This window comes from Aythya fuligula, chromosome 19 (assembly GCF_009819795.1).
Source record: "Aythya fuligula isolate bAytFul2 chromosome 19, bAytFul2.pri, whole genome shotgun sequence".
Classification (NCBI taxonomy): domain Eukaryota; kingdom Metazoa; phylum Chordata; class Aves; order Anseriformes; family Anatidae; genus Aythya; species Aythya fuligula.
In genome coordinates this window covers 1,555,041-1,577,500 of record NC_045577.1, presented here as the reverse complement: position 1 = coordinate 1,577,500, position 22,460 = coordinate 1,555,041, and the positions used below count along the sequence as shown (strand labels likewise).

Sequence of the window (22,460 nt, the reverse complement as noted above, 5' to 3'; positions counted from 1 at the left end):
TTTTATCCTCTTCTCCTAATTATAGCTTCTTTTTCTTTCTAAGAATGCATTTATCTCTTTCAGTAAAAAGAGCAGCAATAATATGTTGAACAACCCTGAAATAAATTTTGTCATGTAAAAAATTAATTACGCATTCCAAACCTGGTCACTGTAGTCCTCTGGGAATTGCCTCCGCACCTCAGGATCTGTAAATAATTGACAGATAATATTAATTGGCTTTGGATTAGTGAGCAAGCAGAGAATCACACATTAATATTTGATCAGAAGATGATAGCAACCCTGGCAGGGGATCCAAGGAGGGCAGCTGAGGCTGCTATGTTGATAAGAGCAGGGAAGGACTTTTCAAGGCTCTCCCTTTACCCTCCTCCAGAAAGAGGGAAAGTGTATATAAAACATACACACACAAAACAGATGAAAACATAAATGTGTGTACATGTACACACATACATCTACATATAATTTTATAACACATCTTGGTGCTACACTGTATTTTAGGCAGTTACTTTGTGCAATAGCTTTCTGGCTGAAGTAAAATATTACTTCAAATTAATGTTAACAGAAAAGTTACACTCCTTAGAAAACAAAACATTCATCAAGAATTTGAAAGAGCTAATTAATATGGTCCTGAACCTATGTGCCATCACAAAAACAAATGTTAAACACTTCCGGTTAGCAAGCACTCAGACTGATGCACTGTCCTTATTCCTTTGGCTTGTCAGAAAAAATATCATGGCAATATTCCCTGAGAAGTTATGTTAAATTTAATTAGAGATGTTCATAAAACAACAAAATTGTTTTTGAAATTATGACTGAAATTATTTATATGACAACCTATTTAGAACAGCATGCTTCAAAGCCATCCATTTTTCAAAGGAATATGGCTGCGAAGGCCAGATTCCAGACTAGAAAGAAATTATCTAATTATAAAATAAAATAAAATAAAATACAACAATCACTCATGAGTTCTGAATAAATAGTGTAACACATAGAAAAACCAACCAGTTCCCTATTCAGTTTCTACCATTTGCACAAACTCCCTTGGTTTCGGTTGCCTGCAGCATGGCACTCTGGCTACACCCTTACCAGATGCTTCACTCTTTCTACTGTGTTTCCACAAATTTTGACTGTTATGTTGGGACAAGTTGCACACGCAATCACTACTGCTCCATTAGTGTTATACCACAGCGTAACTGAGGCTTGGGGGGAAGAGTCTCATTTTTATGACACAAGCACCATACACTGTTGTTTTACCATAGTCCCACCCCAGATTTCTCATTGGCAACGTTTATTTTAGTAATAAATTAGTTGATTGGCAATTCAATTGCTAGCAGATGCAAACTTTCTGTTAAGGCGTATTCATTTTAAAATCAGAATTACAGCAAGAGTGTAGATTAATAAACAACTTCCTAGCTTAACTTTTCCAGACATTCAGATGCTTTATTATACATTTTACTATTATACAACGGTATACACAGTATCACAAATTTTATGCATGCATATGAGCATTCACAGAACAAACTGTAAAGCACCTTTTAAACCTTAGTTTGACAATTCTTACATCTCTATGTTAAGTGTGCAAAAATGCAAATAAATGAGAAGAGCTGAACTCACACCAAGAGTCCCTTACACTCAAGTGTTTCAAGTTACAACTTACAGGACGATACTTTTCATATTTCAGCAAAGCAAGTACAATATCATTGGTAAGATGAAACTAATATCTACTATGATACATATTTTTAAATATTTTTTAAAATAAATTATTTGACGCTCATCTTTCAGAATTTCACATGAAATGATGATCACTGAAAGAAATTAACACCTTACTTTGTATACCGAAGTACATGACACTTCTTAAGAAATTGGTGAAGGAGCCTGGAGCACAATACTGGCATTCCCCCTGCACACCATTTTCTGCTGACCCATTGCTCCCAGGCTTAACAGATATGCTCGGATGTATACGCATACACAGTCACACACAGCATTTTATCATGTATCCATTTTTAAGAAAATAAGGAATTAAACTGCAACATAAATCCATGGTGTTTACGGTTAACACATTCCTCCATCAATTGCAATCCACATTTGCCATTCTTTAAAAATCCAAACCAGATTAACCACACAAATAGTGTGTGTGTAAGAGCAGGTGCGTCGCTGGCAGCAAGGCCTACAGGAACATATTTGACAGCACTCAGATAAACCCCGAAAGCTTATATTGAGATCATCATCCAGAAGACAGAGTTGCATTGTGCACCCCTCTGCAAGATGCTAGCGCTGGCTGATAAAATCTATTAGCTAAAAAGATGTCACAGGCAAATAAATACAAGCTGGTGCTTTTCCCATCTCTGAAGCTACCTTACAGACCACTCTCACTGAACTGAGACAGAACAGGATTGCAGTAACTTAAAAATCACAGCAAATGATTTTTTTTTTTGGTTAGGCTTTTATGGTTTAATTTTGGTTCATATATATCAACTTTCACTCTGAGTTTTTACTTAAATATGTTTTTTCCTACAGAAAATTACATTATTTTCCTACCCCTAATTTATATGCTCTCAAGAAGTGAGGCTAAGCAGTGGCCATAGAAATAATATAAAATATATATAAAACAAACAGGAAAACCCTTTCCCATTCCATGTGTGTTCCTACCACAGGGAAGACAAAATACATCAACTTAGAGGAAGCCAAAAGACCCCCAAATCTCTTTATCTCTCTACAAGGACCACATTTTGTACATCAGTTGATGAGAATATGCTCTGAACAGCACGGGCACAGTTGTCAGGACTGGCCCCTTCCCGGCCATTGTCTCCCACTGAGCGCTGTGCATAATAACGAGGCAGTTGGGATGATTACCAGTGACGAGGAACAAACAATAACAGGTTTTCCAGTCGCTACATCACAATCTATATTTCTTTAACAGCCCTTGAAATCAATAGCTAGTAATGGGGAGGTATTTCAATTTCAAAGTTACTGAAACATTTAATTGATCTGCTACAAAATGATTTTCCTTCATTACTTCAGAAATCAGGAATTTCTGATTATTTGTTCTTTAGAGATGATACAAACTAGTGAGCAGTGTGAGATAATACACACTAGCTAAGGTCTTTAAGACACACCAAAAATCAGGTCACCTTTATATTAGCTTAAGACTGTTGCTCCCAAAACAGAATGTTGTCGGTGCTCCTGCCACGGATATAACCGTGACCCAGCAGCCCAGAACCAGCGGCCCCAGGAGCAGCGGCCCCACAAGAGCAGCAGCAGCCCCAGGAGCAGCGGCCCCATGCCCCGTGCTCCTGCTGCCCACCCCGCGGCCTCCCCTCCCAGCGCAGCAGCGATGGTGGCTGCCAGCTCCACGCCGCGCAGTCGGCTGCATGCAGGCACACAAGGCCGGCCTCTGTGTCTCCTGAGAAAAGGCAGCGTGGATTGTCTGCTGCTGCCGTACTTTGCATACCACAGGAGGTAGGTATGGCACAGTTTCAGAACCCTGCCTACAGGTCAGCCAGCCCAGCAGTTTCTCATAAATCGTGAGTAAATACCCAGAATATCTTTTGCTTCTATTGTGCCTTCAGTGAGATGGCTAATGGGAGAAAGTTGAAAGAAAAACCAAAACACTAACACAAGAATATTGAAAAGCACAGGTAAGAGACATTATGAAAATGAGCCTTTAAATAATTTAAGTAACACAAAATGGGGAGAGTTTCCAAATTCCTACCCACAGCAGCTTATTTACTGTAGTATAATTTTCCCTCTGCTGTTAAATCTTCTTTAGTTCTGAGCTAGTACCGCACCACTTTTACTTGTCTTTCAGTATGTATACTAAAAGATAAATTATTTCAACCTTTTAAAGTTAGATAGTAAGATATACACGCTGCGAGGTTCAATAAGACAGGAGGAAATTTGCTGACCATTTGCTGTGCTGTGGGGACTCGACCCAACTGAAGTAGATTGGATTTTCTTCAAGACTAGGGAAATGAGAACTTCTGAACTTGTTCTATGGCGAATGGATGCCCTCACTTATATTGCACTATTGCATCTCCCCATTTAAAAAAGACACAACTGTGATCAGAGTCTACACCTGAGGTGGTTTGTAGAGGTTCAAGGTTAATTCATTCTCATCCAAAGCACATTCTACAATTGCATTTTAATCCCCAAAAATGGATCATAGTGCTGTGACAATCTGAAGCTTTATTGTCTTTAATATAAATAAAAATATATATATTTTGTCAATCAACTGTATACATTAGAAGAAATTTAATTTAATCCACAATGCATGAAATCTAACTTCATTTCTCATCCACTAATTTCAGTGGAAATAACAGCAACATGTACTTAGTCGGATGCACAAAGTACCTCGTGGAATCGCCCTCAGCGTCACGTACCTGTTGATCAAGACACTGGGATGCACACTTTGTATACAGCCTGCTTTTGATGACATAACAGCATCAGAATTGACATAACCTGGAACCCTACAGTTAAGAAAACCACCTTTAAATTATGCCTGGCAACCAAATGGTTGCACGTCCGCATATTTTTACAAGTACTTTATATTTTACATTGCATCAGCTCCATCACTTCAGCTTTTATACGGTCTGGGAATGTTTACTAAACTTTCAGCATCCTTATTTGGAAAACACTACATAATGGAAAGAGAGACTATGTCACACATCATTACAGCTTTCATCACTTTATCCATTCTTCATTGCTAATGCAACATTCATTTAGAAGGTATTTTCAACTGTGTTTACATACACAATAAAGTGAGACAGACACTGACTTTATGAAATATAAACATCTACAAAACAAATGTGACGATTACTCAGTAAGGCTCAGCTCGCCTCTGAAAAAATCAGCACAAGTTGCCTAGTGATCTATGCCTGCCTCAAGCCACAGCAGCCACAACATCCAGCTTCTGAAGAGTGGCAAACAGGCATACCAATGAAGGGTAGCTCAAACAGGACTTCAATATTCAGCTTTAATCACCACCACTACTGTCAGTAAAAACTCTCAGCGGTCACATGTTTGTGTCTTAACCAAGTATTTCATAATCAGATTCTAAATTAAAACTGTTGGTACTAAAAGGAGTCAACTTTATTTGATACTTGATGTTCATACTTATCTTTAGAAGCTTTTGCACCAATGGTGTATCATGAATTTCCCTAAGATTCGCAAGTGACTCCACAGAAGTCAGACTGGGCTCTCTTACCAACCTCCTTCACACCGCTGTAAGCCCTCTTCCTAGAAGGTGCAGCTCCATACAGAGCAACTGCTGCCCAGAAAACGTCGTTGGGCCAAAGACCACCTCCTCGTGTTACCCACCATGGATGCCCTGTTCTGGGGAGAACCAATTAGAGAAACAACAAAACCAAAAAACCAATACACATTAAAACAGATCTCATGCTTATTTTTGAAGCTGTTTCCTTTGTCACCTTGAAGAGGTGTTTTTTAGAGAAACTACCAACAGAGAACCTCAAGCATTTCTCGCATGAACAGAACACGAAATTTCTGTTACTGAACATTTTATTTTGAAAAGGGGGAAGAGAAGACAATGTTGTTTCTCTGAGATAGAGGAACAAAACTTTCTTGCACTGTGACAGCAGCATTTTGCCTCTTTCCTATGCATTTACAGAATATCATCAAGGGGATAGCCCAAAGCATTGATCCTACACTATGTGAACACAGCAAGTTCACGAAGTTTCCAAGTTCTAAAAATTATTACTGCCTATAGAATCTTGTTCAACAAAAAGCCAAATAGGGAAGAATACTGAAATTAGCTGTGAACTGTATAATCCCATTGTTCAATTTCATGGCATTTAAGACACTACCTTCCCCTACTCAAAAGTCTAGCTGCTAATCCAGGCTGTAACCTGATTTAATTTTCCAGATGACAGGATGGGAATATGCTACAATGGCATATTAGTGTAACTATGCTGCTCTTTTACTCTCAACTTTTCATCAATCATGAAGTGAAGAGTTTTGCTTTTAAAAGAAGCATGATTAAATACTTCTAAAACCAGCACAACTCAGATTGGTCTGCATTTGAAAGATAAGGAAGTTACAGAGCCAGGGAAGTTCTTCAAAAATTCTCAAGAAACACTTCCCACAGTTAACCACACAAGCAACAACACATACTATCGTGACCCATCTGAAAGAAAAAAATCAGCTTCTTTAATCCATGCTGGCTACAAATCATTCAGATGAAGCAAACTTAAGTTTATTATACAGTGATAACTACTTCATTTTTCCTCACTAAGTGATTTAAGGTATTCATTTCTTTAAGGTCTTTACAGCTGCAACTCTTTTTTTGTCCCTCTAAAATGAAATGGAATTCCATTCAGAGCAGCTTCAATTTCAACACCCGTAACACATTATAGTACGAAAAAGTAATTTAAACTTCTTTCCAAACCTCTGCAAACTCCTTGGTGTCCTGTATTCAGCACAGCCGAACACTTCTGCTTGCCCCCAAACCGCTGCAAGCTTGGCGTGCAGATAACAGAACAGCACAGAGAGGGGGCAGGGGGAGGAGGGAAAGGGGGGAGAAAACGAGGGAGAGGAAAACCCTAAACACAATATAGACCAGAAGCCTCAGAACAAATTCACTCAGACAATACCTATAATAGGATTTTTTGTCTGAATGTAAAGCTTTTAAGACTTCAGTTTTTCTTGTTAAAGTATTTCTTATTCTGTAAGTGTAAAAGTCCTAAAACCGCCAAGATGTAAAAGAAAATTCTGTAATCATGACTTGCAAACTATACTAAAAAAGTAAACAGCAGAAACACTAAAACAAATACTGCCAGCACCACAACCCATACAATTAAGTTATCCCAAATCATCACAACACCAACATGCCCTGTACGCACATGCAGGAGGTGCAATATTCAAAACTACAATTTAAGAATAGTATGCAATGGAAATATTCACACAGGTGACTACATTTCTAACAAAACAAAAAAAAAAAAAAAAAAAAAAAAAAGGAGAAACACTTCTCACTTTTTGGATAAGAACTGTGAAAAACACTCCTTGTCTTGTACAGCAGGAAGGGGCTACGTTCCTTTCCTCTTAGCAAATACCTGCTTAGGAGCTGCTGTCATGTCAGGCTGTTGCACTGTCCTGGCTGTCATTTGAAGGGTACGTAGCGCCACACAGACCTCCCACTACACAAAAATGGCAGTCAAGGATGGCGTTTCCCCTTTCCTCTGGCACAGTAACAACTTTGAGAGAATCTGTTCTTTTGTTTCAATGCCATTTGAAAAACAAATGTACCATGAAACAGTATCAGAGAGCAGGCAAAAAACATTGTAGTTATGTCTGATCCAAATGTTAACACAAACATAACCAGGAGACCTAAAACTGAAGAGTCGGTGTAGTCCACATTTTATTTCAAGCCTCTCCTGCAGCATGAAGCAACTCCCTCCTGTCCCGAGGAACACGTTTGGCTCTTCCCTTCCAGAGCACCACGGGGTGATGGGAACAAGAAGCAACAGACCAAAGAAAACGTGTCAGAGTCAAGATATGACAAGTGATTAGTAAAAGGTCATCAGAAAAGTCATGTATCAGACTAGGTAGACCCTTTTATAAGGTATCGTGTCCATCTTCAACTGCTGTTGTTCAATGTCTTGGATTCTCATATGGAAGTTTAATCAAAATTTTACTTAAGTTTACTTTAAAAGTACTTATTTCAAATCCTGTTTGCTACATGTTTCTAACATCTTTACTTGAGGTCTTCAGTTCTTATATATGCAGCGGGTAATTACTCTGGTGATACCTCAAGTCCGCATTACAGCCCGGCTGATGAATCTTTTGAGTTTGCCTTACTGTGCACTTAAGGGGTTATTTCTCTTTATAACCATCTGTTCTCCAAATGATAGCACATTTCTGGCTTGGCTGAAGTCTAAGCCAAACTCCAGGAGCAAATTTCAAATGGGTTACACTTTAAATTCTGTTTTCCCTGAAATTTTAGCCAAATTACGCAGTGGCTAAAACTTAGAAAAATACAATTAAATAACATCCTAATTCAATGTCCAAGAAACCCACAAAGTCGGGCTTTTAAAATTAAATACAAAGTGTTTTGAAATGGTGTACAGGCTGCCTGTAATAATTATACAAAGCAGGTTAAATGTAGAAGCTGAGGAGGAGCACACCAGTTAAGCAGGCCTCTGTTGTCTTTTGTTTGGTTGTTTTTTTTAATAATTTTTAATTGACTTCTGCTTGATCAGGATTTTTTTCTTGTAATTTTTTTCACCACACTATAAATTTAAAGGAGATATGCTCCTTGAATTCTGAATTCGCTTCTCTCCTGCCTCTTTGTATTTATATTCTGAGACAGCAGAGTTGCCTGGTGACAGCCTCTTCACTTCAACAGCAGCTGGCAAGCCCTCCTTGTCCTGAAAATATGTAAGAAATTGTTAACCAATATTTCATGCTATGATTTAAATGTGACAATCTGGAAGTGCCAGTACCACACAGGTTAAGATTTAAAAGACAAAAAAATAAATTAAAAAATTGTCATGTCTCCGAAGCAATATAGGAAGAAAAGTAAAGAGACCTTCCCCACACGGAACTACATGCAGCAAATGGAAATCGAGTTAGTGCATCGTCTGGAGTTCAGCAATACCCAACACGAGCACTGCCTGCATAAATCTGCCTAGTTAGCTTTCATTTCCAGAATGCAAATTCTCAAGTTATGCAAGATAAGACCAAAGCAACTAGAAATTTGACATTTTTACAGGAAACAGTCACCCTCCTTTAATATTTACAAGACATGTATTTCCAATTGCTTACGTATGCCTATCTGCTTTCCCAAGATTACCGTTTCTGCTGAAGGGTCCAGCATACGTAGCCCTCAAAAAAGTTTCTTCAAGCTAGCTTTTTACAGCAAAAATAAAACATTTATGTTTGATTAAGTGACAGTTTATAGACAACTTAATTAATAACATTGGCATGTTAATAAGCACTTCCATTCAAAAAAATCCTTATTCAGTTAATTTTAAGAGAGAACCTTTTAAATAATGTCGCATTTTCTATTTTCATGTCTCAGCCAGCTAACTTCTATTTCTCTTTGTTGTTTTGAAGAAAGCCAGGAATAACATTTTAATGCAATACTGCTTTTTAGGGATACTATATTACAAGGAACTCACATAAAACCACAACATGGCCATGACGATCAGTCAACTACATTACAAAACCTGAAGAAGTTATTAATGAAAACAAACAGTGTTTTCCAACACAACTCCGGACTTTTCTTACTATAAAATTCTTCCGAGTTTTATAAACATTTTCCAAACTGCTTTATTTTCACCATTTTGGGTTTTGGTTTTAACAATGTTATGGTTATTTTAATTTGCCAATAACCCATATTTTCCATGTATTAGAGAACATTTTACAGACTATTTTTTTTTTTTTAATCACTTTCTCAAATTCAACCATAATAAATTCAGATAGACATATTACTAGGAGAATGCGTACCAGTACTGCATAAATATATTCATGGACATACAGAACATCACATTTCAGATTTAATATGAACTGACTCAGAAAGCACTTGCAACAGAAGTATTCTAACCCACCAAAAATTCTTGAAGTGTTATAATAAAGTAAAATTAAAAAAAAAAAACAAAAAAAAAAACACACAAAACTCTACTCTTCACCAATTGTATAATTGCTTAAACTATACAGAGAATACCTTCTTCGTTACACAAGCAACAGTGAATACTGATTTCTAAGCCTGAAGCTATGTAACTTTATAACGTTTAAAATTCTGACCTTACTTTCATACTTTCAATATTGATAGTATCAAACCGTTTCCAGTTTCAAAGTTCTCACGTGCTACTTCTGTAGAGTACCACCTGCTCCCAATGACACTGTTACGTGTTACTGATCTGTGCAAATACCATCTCTTACGGGAATCTCCCTGCAAAGCAATAGGAGACCTTGTAGAAAAGCTCTTCAGAATAGTTTTGGGTTTTGATGCCTTCAAAATTTCTGTATCTGCATCTCTGTTTATGTCAGGGTGCTTTAGTTATTCAAATGGCATCAAACAGATTCTATCAAAGATGAAATTGTGCCACAGGAAACTGGGAATCCCATTATTAATTCTATTGTTTTTCTGTACTGGAGATCTTCACTTGTTGGAACATACAGCAAAACACACACCATCGATCATACACGGAGTCTGATTTATATCCATAGATCATTATCAGTGAAGGACAGACAGACCTATATATCATTTTTGAGGAGACATTTTTATAACAAATAAGAGGATGGTTGTGGTTCCTACAACAACGTACACAACCTTAGAGCTTCACACTTACCTTGCTTCCACTACTGAAATCCGTGGTACCTAAGGGCCCTCACTGACCACTAAGTTCAGTGGTCATCACCTCACTCCTACTTTTTTAAGCCATATAAGTTCATACGTAGAAGACAGCAGCCTTGTACCCTTTGGTACTTAATTTCAGCTATTTTGCTTCAGCTTGAACTGCATAACATTCCCGTCTCAGCTTATCTCACATTAGTGGTCTTCATTCTACCAAAACGGTAATGAAAATTTCTAAAGGCCAGGGAACTGGAAGAGAGTTAAAACACAAACAAAGAAAAAGCACAAGAAATCAAAGCCTGGTCATGGTGAGCCTCAACTACAGCCACAGTGTCACTGCAGCCTTGCGAAAGCCTACCAGCAAAAGCATTAAATGAAAGTTTGTAAAAACAGGAAGAGCATTCAGTTCACTCTCCTGCAAAAACTTTCTGTGGAGTCAGATGTGTTAATGACAGATATGAGCTTCTTGAACACTATTCAAAGTTTAGTGGAGAGGGTGCAGGGGAAGAGGTCCTGGCTTGGAAAAATACACCTCATCTAGCTAATGACCATGAGATGAAAGTGAAAGAAAATCATTGAGTGTTCAGCTACCCAAAATGACTTCTCTCTTTTGGCATAAAAGTTCATTAACAAGACAGCATCAAAAACTGGAGGAGAACTGCGGGTATATTTACACTTGCAGTATTGACCTATTTTGTATGTGCAATGCTTTCAGCTACTATTAACAAAGCTCACTCTATGCCATGTGTGATGCTATAATAAAAGACACCCTCTAAGAAAAGAAGTTTAGCACATTTAAAGCAATACCATCAGTCTGAAGAGTTATTCGTTTTACATAAAGAGGAGCTTGATGATGTTCAGTGCAACCAGACTGGAAATCTATCATCTCACTAAAAACGTTTCAAATATTTTTGTTAATGTAGAAAACACAAGGCTATCAAAAAGATTTTTAACTGCAAGATGGAAATGCACTGAAAACATTTTAAGACATTTGATTCTTCCAAGATGTATGATAGCACATCACCAGGTACCCATATACTTCTGAAGTAGTGAACTAGTTTAGTTTTGAGCTCAAACATTTCATAAGTCGCACTATATTCACTTAGCAGCCAGCCCTGAAAATCAGGTGTATATAAATCTAACAATTTCATTCATTTCTCTTCTCTTTTCCTTGCCCAGCTCTATTACACAGCAAAATCACAGCTACATATTCAGACTTTTTCAAGAACTCTGCCAACTCTTTCCAATCTGCCCACCCTTAGCAGCAGCTTTGCTGAAAACAATTTTTTCCTTCACTGTGAATTGCAAAGGAAATCTAAAAATGCAACTTGAATCCACTTCCCTATTTTTTCTCCACAGATCTATCTACAAGGTGGTGAAGTGCAGATGGTCATTGACTCTCATTGTGCTGACATGCAAATCTCCTGAGGATGACTACAGAAACGAGGAGTGTAACTTGTTAGGGTGAGGTGGCAGCACAAACATACTCTCAGCACATCAACACTGACTTGCAACATCGAGTATTGCACAGAACAGGAGGGAAAGATGTATCCTACAGACAAAAGGTCCTCAGATGAAACTTCTCAAAGTAACTGAGAAAGCTGATGGAGAAGGAGGTAAGAATGTTCACAGAGACTTTTCCCATAGTGCCTGGCAGAAACCTGGCTGGTAGCTAGGGGTAAGCTTGTGTTATCGCACAACAGCCGCCTGCACCGATAAGCAGGAAGATGAAGGGGAACAGTTTTTAAACAAATCTCAAAAATTAAAGTAAGCTCCAGAGCAGTGCAGTATGTCCAACAGATCCAGCTGCTTTTATCACAGACAAACACACCTTAAAGAGGAGCGTACAGTCTCTTTTCTCATTAGCTCATACCACACCTAATTGGGCTTCCAAGCTCCTTGCTCCCTAGCTGCTGCTTTGAGACCTGAGTTTGCCCACCTTTGTGCCGCCAGCAGGGGAGTCCAGGCTCTTGGCTGAAGAGAATCGACAGGTCACTTCTGCAAACTCTCCTTCCCGTTAAACTCTGTTATTTCCCCTATATCCTATCATCCATTTCAGAGTACAGAAGAGAACAATATTTACAGCACTTTTCCTTGACAAAAAGTAAACATATATATCACTGATTGCAAGGCCACACCACGAGTATTTCACACCACCATCGTTCCATAGCAGCTCTACTCCCATTTCTAAAGTGATCAAACTAACAGCAAAGTTCTCTCCATCTTTTTAACACAAGCATATATGTTTGATTTTTAAACACGAAAGATTAAATTAGAAGCTACACACACAAACACAACTCCTTTTAAAAAGACTCAAAACACTGTATTTACATCTACTAGTACTCACTTTATTACTACAACCTTTATAACCAAGCTTAGGTTTGCTTCAAACAAAACAGGGTTCTCAGCAATACAAGCAGAAGAAAAAGCCCTGCATACAGTTAGTCTACAAAGAATTAACTGGATTAATTAGCAAGGGATTTGAGAAGCAGCTTGGAGCTAGAAAACCAAAACACTAAATTGTTTAAATACTTTGGCAATGGATCAAGGTTTCTAGGCAGCCCTATGTTCCATTCTCTCCTTTTTTTGCTCGGTGTTTTAACACATTTAACCTGACAAGGTACTTTTTCATGAGATATGAATGACACTGTCAAAATACCAAAAAAGAAGATGTGAATTAAAAAATGCCACAAGCTGTTAGCAATTCTGCCAACATGTATGAGCCCAGGCAACATTAATTAAAAATCAATAGCTTAGGACATAAATAGCTCTTATCTCTGTTATAGTATATTTCTAACATAACTCTTTATTAAAGAAAAAAGCCAACGTCTTTCCTATTATACAGACTGAATTGACCACAACAAAGCAAAGAAATACGGCAAAAATGCTGAGCAAAGAAACACGTATGAGAGAGGGAGGACAGGAGCATGAATGATTGGAATGTTTCAGCCTTGCGCTATCATTACCACATAACTGGTTGGAAATAGCCACGCTGCAAATACTTGCAGGAGAAGTTACCAGGAAGAACATGTCAGGTTTCTACTGCTAATGTGGTTCTATACAAAAATCCTGCATGCCAAGGAAATAACAATAACATGCACATCTTCCTGTCAGCTAGAGCTTATTAATCATTATTTTTATTATGCACTTCAACTAAGGATTAAGTTACTGTGAATTCTCTGATAATTACAAAATAAAGGTGAGAAAAAGAGACTGCAAAGAGCATTTCCTTAATGATACGATCTTCGAACTAAAGTTACATTAGAAGGAATCTAAGCTAAAAGATTTAAACTAAACTAGGAAATTAAGCCACCACTTTTGAAAGCTGTTTTCAAGTAACTAACTCACAGAGAGTTGAACATTTGAAAGACCTAAACCCACTTTCTAATAAAAGACCACCTAAGACCATGCATCAACCTGGGTACACACTTCAGATCTGCCATATCCCCTACACAACTATGGCACTTAACTTCTGAACAGTTTCTACATAAAATTTATTAAGAAATAAAAGAATAAATAAGAATCATACCAAAATGGAGAGGTTAAGTTCGGTTTTATTTTTTTTGTCTATTTGATTAGTTATTAACAATGGAAATATCAAATGCCTCCATCCAGACATGCACACCAGTCTAAATAAAGGATGAAGAAAGAATACAACCAAGCAAAAAGCAATTTTCTTATTTGAGTTCAAAATAAAAGGGAAAAAATCATTTACATAAGAGCTATGTATGCATTTGCCAAGAAAATAAAAGTTTTGAAGTACCTATACAAACACCAGTTGAAAAGCTGATCATAAAACTGTAGCACCCTTAAAGTGAAGTTCTCAGGACCAAAAGGATTATTCTGAGCCACGGCTACCAATTTGAGCTCTCAGGGGCATCTCCTATCAGCTAACCATATGCAAGTTCAGTTCCACTCAACTACAGAAGACAGCTTTGCTATACCTGCAGATGAACAGCAACACCAAACAGTTGGTAATGCTACAGTGGACAGCCAGTCACTCGGGAATTAAAGTCTGGAACATATGAAGAGGTTGCATTTATTAAAAACAACCACTAGAGATGAGCCAATTGTTTCCATTGGAAAGATTTTTATTTTTTTTTTTTTTTTTGAGAAATATTGATCTGAAACACTGAATATATACATACAGAACACCAGCTTAGTAAAATCAGAGCAATACCTAGAGTAATAATCAGGTTAAAAAGGAACTTCCATTATGGCAATACAGTCATGAAATACCAAGCTTTCAGATCTTAAATAACTTTTGATTGAGTCCATTGGATTTCATCTTCTATTAACTGAACTTTGGAACGTTCCTATTTCATCCTCCTCCCCTCACCACAACCTCACATTCCAAAAATTCAGTTTATTGATTAGAGTGCAGCCCAAGGAAGTCAAAAGGTTCTGCTCACAATATGCAGACACCAGGTGTAAAGACAAGGAAAAAAACAACCTCACTGTCCATGAGACCTTTTGCTCTGTCTCCTCACTGAGCTACAGAAATAAAGTTGTTGCTGTTTTATAAGATTTTCTTAAACTACCTGGATTCTCAACTGTTCAACTTCCATTCAAGCTGCCGCCAATTTCAGTTAATCTTGTTTATGTAGGTGCACCAAATACTAGTTGTTGTTACTGCATTTGATGTAACAAGATTCTCTCATCTAAAAAGTTAATTAAACAATGTTAATTTTTAGTAGAAGCGTTGCGGGAGGCCACAGAACCACAGCTAATACTGTTCCCCAATTTGAATGAATCTGAAATTCCACAGAGATCCTCCAATAATGCTTTATCTCATTGTAAAAACACAAACCATCACTTCATTAACATTTCAATCATCTACTTCATTGAAGGTTCAAGAAAACAAAATAATTCAGAGGTTCTGTTACATCATCTGTCTCCATTTTATTATAAATTAAACTGATTATAAGATGAAGTAATTTATAAACTCTTCCAAAAGACAATTTACATTTTCCTTCTACAACAATGAAGGTATCCCCCTAACATACTCAACTTGTATTCAATGCTAACCAAAGATACTTACAGTATATATATGAATGTATGTGTGTGTGTGTGTATATCTTTATATATATAATAATAATAATAACGTATATATAAAAGTGGAAGATATTTCTGGTATGTCTTTGGATTACTTTTAGCATTCTAACACTGTTTATAATACTGGTACAAATACTGCCACCAATAAAGAAACAAACATTAAAAAGGTGTCCTTTAAGCTTTCCTTTAAGGCATCTACCATAATGGCATAATTTGCTCTGGACATCATTAAAATGTAAAGTTAATGAGGATTCAGCTGAAAACAGAAGAAATGTAACCTATTTTCAGGCAAAACTTCTAACACTGCAATCAGAGGGAAAACCTCTTTGATGTCTCTTTGTCTCTTCTCATTAATTTTCTTTTGGTTTAAAAAAAACACAAAGGCTGTTTAAACTAAAAAATGCATAGAAGTTTAAACATGGTAATTATAGTCAAGCTGCAATGAGGTCAATAGGTTTTTAAAACTCCGAGATAAACAAAATTGAGATGTATTACTATTTTAAAAACCTTGTCAATACCCAATTTCAGTTGCCCATGTGATGTCCACTGTATTCCAAGAATTCAGCCTAGGTACAGGATTGATTCAGGAAGGTTTAGTGAAGGACCTAATCCTGTACCCAGGGTAAAGCAAACTATCAAGAATAAATACATCAAAATGAAAAGCGCTACAATTGCTGTATTACTTGGTACTGCATTTGGTATTTTAAGTGCAACAAGGCATGTATTTTGCAATCTCCGTGACAGAGAGTTGGCAAATTGTGAAATTCTGCTACTTTCTACCTCTACATGTCATTAAATAAAATACTGAACAGCTAAATAATTCTATTTATTCACTTAATCTATTTTTGTTTATGAATACTGCTAAGGTGTACACAAAGCTATACGCTCCTATTTTAATATGCTAATTCTTTCCAGCAGAAATTACCTCTAAAAGCTATTCGATTGCTTAGTTCCAACAGAATCTACAGTGCAGGAAGTGGTATGTACTTTTAGTGAATAGTTTATGAGCAGCTTTTCTGAAACCATAATGGAAACAACAATACTATTAAAAACAAAACAAGATGATTTATTAGAAACAAAGGTAAGGTGCTTAATCCATTACATAAAAGAAACAAATACACAAGAGAAACGAGAAACGTTATCTTCAATGAATAAGGACATTAATTACAGGAGAACAAAATAAACAGATATCTATATAATTTTTCCATGTACAAATATCATCTCTAGATAAGTCAGGATGAGATCAATGTATTAGTCTATAATAATTAGAGGTATGAATTTTAATGCATTATAATACATATAGGCTAGAATTCTATAGATAATGACCTGCTCTATATGAATCTATTTTAACTTGCTTGATAGACTATTCAAATTGAGCCGTGTGAAGGAGCACCAGACAAGTATCAGATAAAACAAACTCAGGTATTACTTTAGGTGCAAGTGAAGAGCAGCTTCAGAAGACAGTCTCATACTTATTGCAAAGGAAAGCGTGTTTTGCTTATTTGGTTGTTTTTCATGTCATTGCTGGGAGGGGTTTTTTTGTTTGTTTGCTTGTTTTTGGGGGGAGGAGGGGCTGTCATTGGGTTGGCCTTTCCCACAGGCCAGTTCTGCTCAACTGCCTGCTGAAGAGATTTCCTAAATCACTGTCCATTCTGCCTGAGCTGTTTCTTATGTCCTGGTATTTTTCCTGCCTTGCCTGCACCATCCTTTACTGTCCTATTCACAAAAATACAAAGCATGTAATTTTACTATTAAGTGAAATAAGAAGCTTGCAAATACATAAAGTGAGGAAGCCTGATTCCACTGTATGCCTATGCTGTGATACCCAACCAGACATTTGGTCTTCATGCTTCAAAATCTGATTCTGAGTCACATTCATGCTTACAGGTGTTCCACACACCATCTCTTTCCAGTATCTTTGGAATAGAACAGAAAACCTCAATGACCACTAATGTATCTTACAGGTCACATAGACACACCTGAAGACTTAATTGTTCCCTTCAGAGATAAAAGCATGTAAGAACCAACTCAAAAGAGGTAATGTTGCTGATGTTTATATTCCTAACTATGTAGTTTCAATGTAAAGGAACCTTCAAAGGAAGTAAAGATGGGATTCAGATAATCCCAGTAGAATGTAATGGGAGTTGCAACTGTAATTCCCTTCAGCACCATACAAAATCCTTGCACAAATTCAGTATGTAAAAGATACTGCTTTAAAAAAAAAAAATAGTCACAGCAAGTCTTCTACCCCCCCAATTTTTTCCCCCATCCATTCCCTCAGCATGTGTACTGTAATAGCTGATGAAGGTTGAGACAAACCTCGTATTTTAGCACAGCAAATATTCCTTTGGCAACAGTTCTTCATTCACTCTCCTACTCATCATTTAACAGCAGTGCTTTACACCCAGATTATGACTTTCTACATGATCCTTCTACACAGACTTGCATTATTTAAATCATCTACAGTATGAATACTTTATTTTTATTAATTTGTCTATCAAATTAGAAAATACTACTTTCCACACGGCCAATAACAGAAAACTTCAGAAGAAAACAAGCAACTTAATTCTTTATTGGGAAGAGGGAGATGAGATGGGATGGGACACAGACGCATTAGCCCCTCTGCAAATACAAACAAAACCTGCTGAGATTAAAACCCATTCTGAATCCTAGATTATCACTACCAGCTCCCACCCCTTCCATCCGAGATTATCATCCTTAATCTGTAGGTCAAACTTCCTGGTTTCTATCCCACTTTTCTGTGAAACAGGCTTTATTGGAAAGCATATGCAAAACTGTTTCCAACCAAAAAAGACATAGCAATCATCTTCCCAAGAGCCAATAGATGTGTCAGATCTGCTGGGCCACAGCAGGGCCAAATCCCTCTGCTCATCAGTCAGGAGTCAGCAGCATTGCCTTGGCGTTTCTTCTCACTTCTCACTTGAAGAAATCCACTGGCGAGCCGGTGAGACACCTTGCTCAAAGATAATGAGTATGTTCGGATATAAACAGAATATAATACAGTGATTAAAATGTGTCCTACCACCACTGTAATTCACAACCACTACTACAGGGAAGTAAACCACACACTAACCTGTAACTGGGCATCAGCGCACAGCAGTATTTCAGAAAGAAGTCTGCAGGTTCAATTTTTTCTCTAGTAGCGCGTAAGGTTGAGGCGTTTTTCTTTTTTTAATATACAGCCATGGCTGAATCTTGGATTCATTTCATGCATATCTTTCAGTAATAATTTCATTTCAAAACACCTTGCTAACTCTTTTTTAAATCTTAAAAACCACCCCCAAAAAAGAGAGACAAAAGCAACACACACCACAAAAGAAAAAAAGTCTCTTTTTGTTCGTGACAAAAAATATCACACCCCAGAGAAGCAGACCAAAACTGCCCAGGGCACTCTGCTAGGCCTCTTTTTGAATTAGAGTTTACATTCTCTTCTTTCAAGGAACTACGTAAAACAAAAAGAACCAGCAATGAAAATAGACCTGGTTCCTCTTTTGTTTCACCAATTTTACTTTGCTTGCTTGTTAAACTTATTCGCTAGGTAGAGTTACTGACCCATGTGCCGACAGACTGAACACAGTCATGACTCCTAAAATCCAGTATTTCTATCGAAGACACGCATAAGAAGAGTAACACAACTCTGGATGGACAGTCATTACCAGGACACTGCTACCAGCAGTGAGCAAAATAAATAAATAAATAAATAAAATAAAAATCCCTAGTCTTAATCTACAGGGAGTCTTCTTTAAAGTCATTATTTCTTCATCTGAATGACACTCTAATTAAAGCTCTTTACAAGTCACAGAAGTGTCTATGTTGAGATTAACGACTGATTTTAGATGCACTAAGATTTAAGCAGAAGTTAACAGCATTAATGAGATTACCTGTTGCAATTAAATAAGGACAAACAAAACCAAACCACCTTGGAAATTTTTGTGACTGAGCATAAACTAAAGTTAAAATTACTCTCTTAGATTAAGTCACCACCACCATAACAACAACTTTTTTGACTCTATTCAAAGTACAATCTGCTTGCAGTTATTGGAGTAACAGCCCTACTCTTAAAGGAACACATTAATAGAGAGTTAATTGCAACAAGTGCTTCATCAAATTCTTAAACGCTTCAAATACTGAAATATCAAATGCTTCAGTAGCATTTGGTATCTAAATTGACTCTCTCAAGAACTCTTTAAAAAGAAGAACCACTCAAACCTCTATAAATTCAAGGAAAACTACAAATACAGCTAGTGAATGAAAATAATTTGTTAAAACCACTAAAAACCTCCCTTAAAAAGTTTCAGTTTAGCAGTTAATTTCAACCTGCAGTTAAAAAGGCACTAGCTGTCAGTCAGTTTTCTCACCCAACTCTATCATGAAAAGAAAAACTGACAGATCACAGGAGCTTGCCTTTGTAAACCAATTCAGGAACTTTCATGCTTCTTATTTGTTAGGTTAAAGGTTAAATTGCTGACCTCTGCCCTCCTGCTTAGCAGCCTTTCCCTTTTTCTGTAAAGCTTTATTTTGGGGCTGTATTTACATGGATTAGTCTCTTTTCACGCTAAGAAGGAATCTGTTCACAGCCAAAGCCTTAGTTCTGGTTGTACAAAAAGCAGTCACAATTATTCAGCAGCAGACAATGACCATATTGTGGATTTACAAAAAAACCACCTCAGCCATGGCAAGTTCTGTCCTCGCTGCACAAAACAATAGAAGAAAAATCTTATCAAGCATTCAAGAGAAAGCAAACAAAGCAGGCCCACTGTGAACTTGATGAAGATGTCAAGCTCCTTTAAAAAAATATAAATCAACAAAAGAGTTTAAAGTCTTGTGAGTAAGACTTTCTGTGCTGAATTTTCCTCTCTAGTTAAACAGTGCCAGCAGCAGCAATATAGCACAGACTGGTAAATACTTGTGCAATAGAAAAGATTGCAGACAGAAGTAGTTAAAGGATGAAGCAAAAAGGACGAACAACAGATCTCTTTCCACAAAGTAAATTAGAGAAATGGAAGAACATTCATAACTAACATTTTCGGTCTTTATTAAATCTAGTATCATCGGATAAGAACAGACCTAAGAAAAGTTTTAACTAAAACATATGATGACTTGCAGTATGACAAATTCTAATGTTTCATAAAGTGATTTTCTCCTCAAATTGAGTTCCATATTTAATTTATACTGTAAAATCCCAACTGAGAACTGTCTTTGAACAGAACAGTTCAGACAGTGCTACTTACTTGATCCAGACACTTCAGTCCTAGTAAGTTCTTTGTGAAAGTTTTCCACCTTGTAGGTATTCAGAAGAAAAGCAATCAAATGGAAACAGGAAAACAAAGAAACAGCTTAGAAGAATTAGCATTCCTAGATGCTAGCCATCTCCTTACATTTGGTTATTTTTCCAGTCCTGCAGTGGGAAGTTGGGTGTAGGAATAGTGTCACACAGATAGGACAGGAAAACTTGTAATACCCCAATTAAGGAACACATTCAACGCAAAGCCCTTTTTTACTGGAACATAATGTGAATTTTACACTTCCTTTGTTAGTCCTAAATATTTAGTATGTTACCTACTTCTCGATACATAACAAGCAAACCTCAAGCAACAAAATGCTTCCACTTCACAAAATAAAGGTTGCTCTGACAGATGCACAGGTAGGGTTTACAGACTTTTGAACTACCAACTCTTAACTCTACCCAAGTACCAGTGTTGACGTTCAAGCCAATACTTGATCTGTTTTGGCAGGTACTGATGTGGCAGTGAAAGTTAAAACATAGGATAGAGAATGGCAAGGAGCAGCAGCACGTGCATTTGGCACAGGCAGAAGCCTGCTGGTTCCCTCTGCCTCGGAAGTCTTGTCACAGAAACCACAGCGACAATCGTGGAATACTTTTAGGGCCCGAGTACATCATGACATCTCCCTGCAGAGTTAAGGGCTTCGATTAGTTTCAGTTATAACATTCGTGATCTACTGGCGGGTGGGGGAAGAGCTGTTACAACACAGGGCTAGAACATGAAAAGTAAAGAAGGAAGTACTTAAACTACTCACAAGCTTCTAGTAGGAACAAGATTAGTAGTACATGCTACTCTCAGAGCCAATTCAAATGCAAATTCCATCCTTTCTCTCAAACAATGATAAACTCCCTCAGAGTTAATAGTTTCCTTCTAAGATTCATCTCCCTTTTCAACTTGGTGGTATGTTTTCGAGAAAAGAAAGAAGCACATGGCGAGTCTTCCAGCAAGACCTTTTAAATTCTGTCATAAAAGAAGTAGTATAAACTACATTTCCTTTACTAATCCAGTGAACATTTGTTAAACTCTAGCACACTTACACTATGTCCATGCTATCACGTTTAGGCTTCCAACTTACCATGATTTTAAATGAAAAAAAAAAATAAAAAGAATGAAAGAAAGAAAAATCCTTTAACTGTACTAAACCATTTCAGCTTTTTCCTTGAACACACAGCAAGAATTTATGCTACACTCACAAAAAGATGAAAGATGAGGTCCTTGGAGAGAAAGGCCTTTGGCACACTACATGGTAAAGCTACAGATTTGACGTACTTTTATAATGTCTGCTTTGGCGAGAACACAAAAACCCCATACAAAAGCATGCTATGTCCTCCCAGACAGGGGTGCAGGGGGAGTGCCTCACTCTCACGAGCATTTACTTTCAGATGTTCATATCTTAGAGACGATTTTGATCGGTTACTTTAGACTAACAAATTCTTTTTCTACACCAATGGTCTGACAGTTATGCTCCAGTTCTCCTCACAGCCCCCTCTAACAAGGGGGGATCTTTGGCTCAGGTCCAGCAAGATCCTTACATTTGTCACAGATTTCTGAGGAATGAACTGCACCAGTTGTCAGATCATAAAGTGCTTTGAAAAATTGAAAGAAAGCTTTCTTAAGTAGTTAGCATGATTTTGCTTTATGTAGGTATTTGAATGAAAACTGTTAGTAAATTCTTTCTATTGCATCTGAAAAGTTTTGGTAAAAGGAGAAAACATTTTAGCTGAAGTTCAAAAACAGCAAGTGCTTTTCCCGTGTGTTATACCATACTTGTAAACATTAAATATGTCAAG

General features: G+C 37.2%; 1 protein-coding gene across 6 annotated transcripts in view; it reads right to left on the bottom strand.

Moving 5' to 3' along the window:
• The window catches only part of DENND1A (DENN domain containing 1A), a 190,604-nt gene that overhangs the window by 156,886 nt on the left and 11,258 nt on the right, over positions 1-22,460 (bottom strand). For all 6 annotated transcript variants that reach the window (XM_032200166.1, XM_032200169.1, XM_032200167.1 and 3 more), the window contains exon 3: positions 142-185. In XM_032200166.1, the coding sequence (XP_032056057.1) occupies positions 142-185 (44 nt within the window). The remainder of the gene's footprint in view (positions 1-141; positions 186-22,460) is intronic.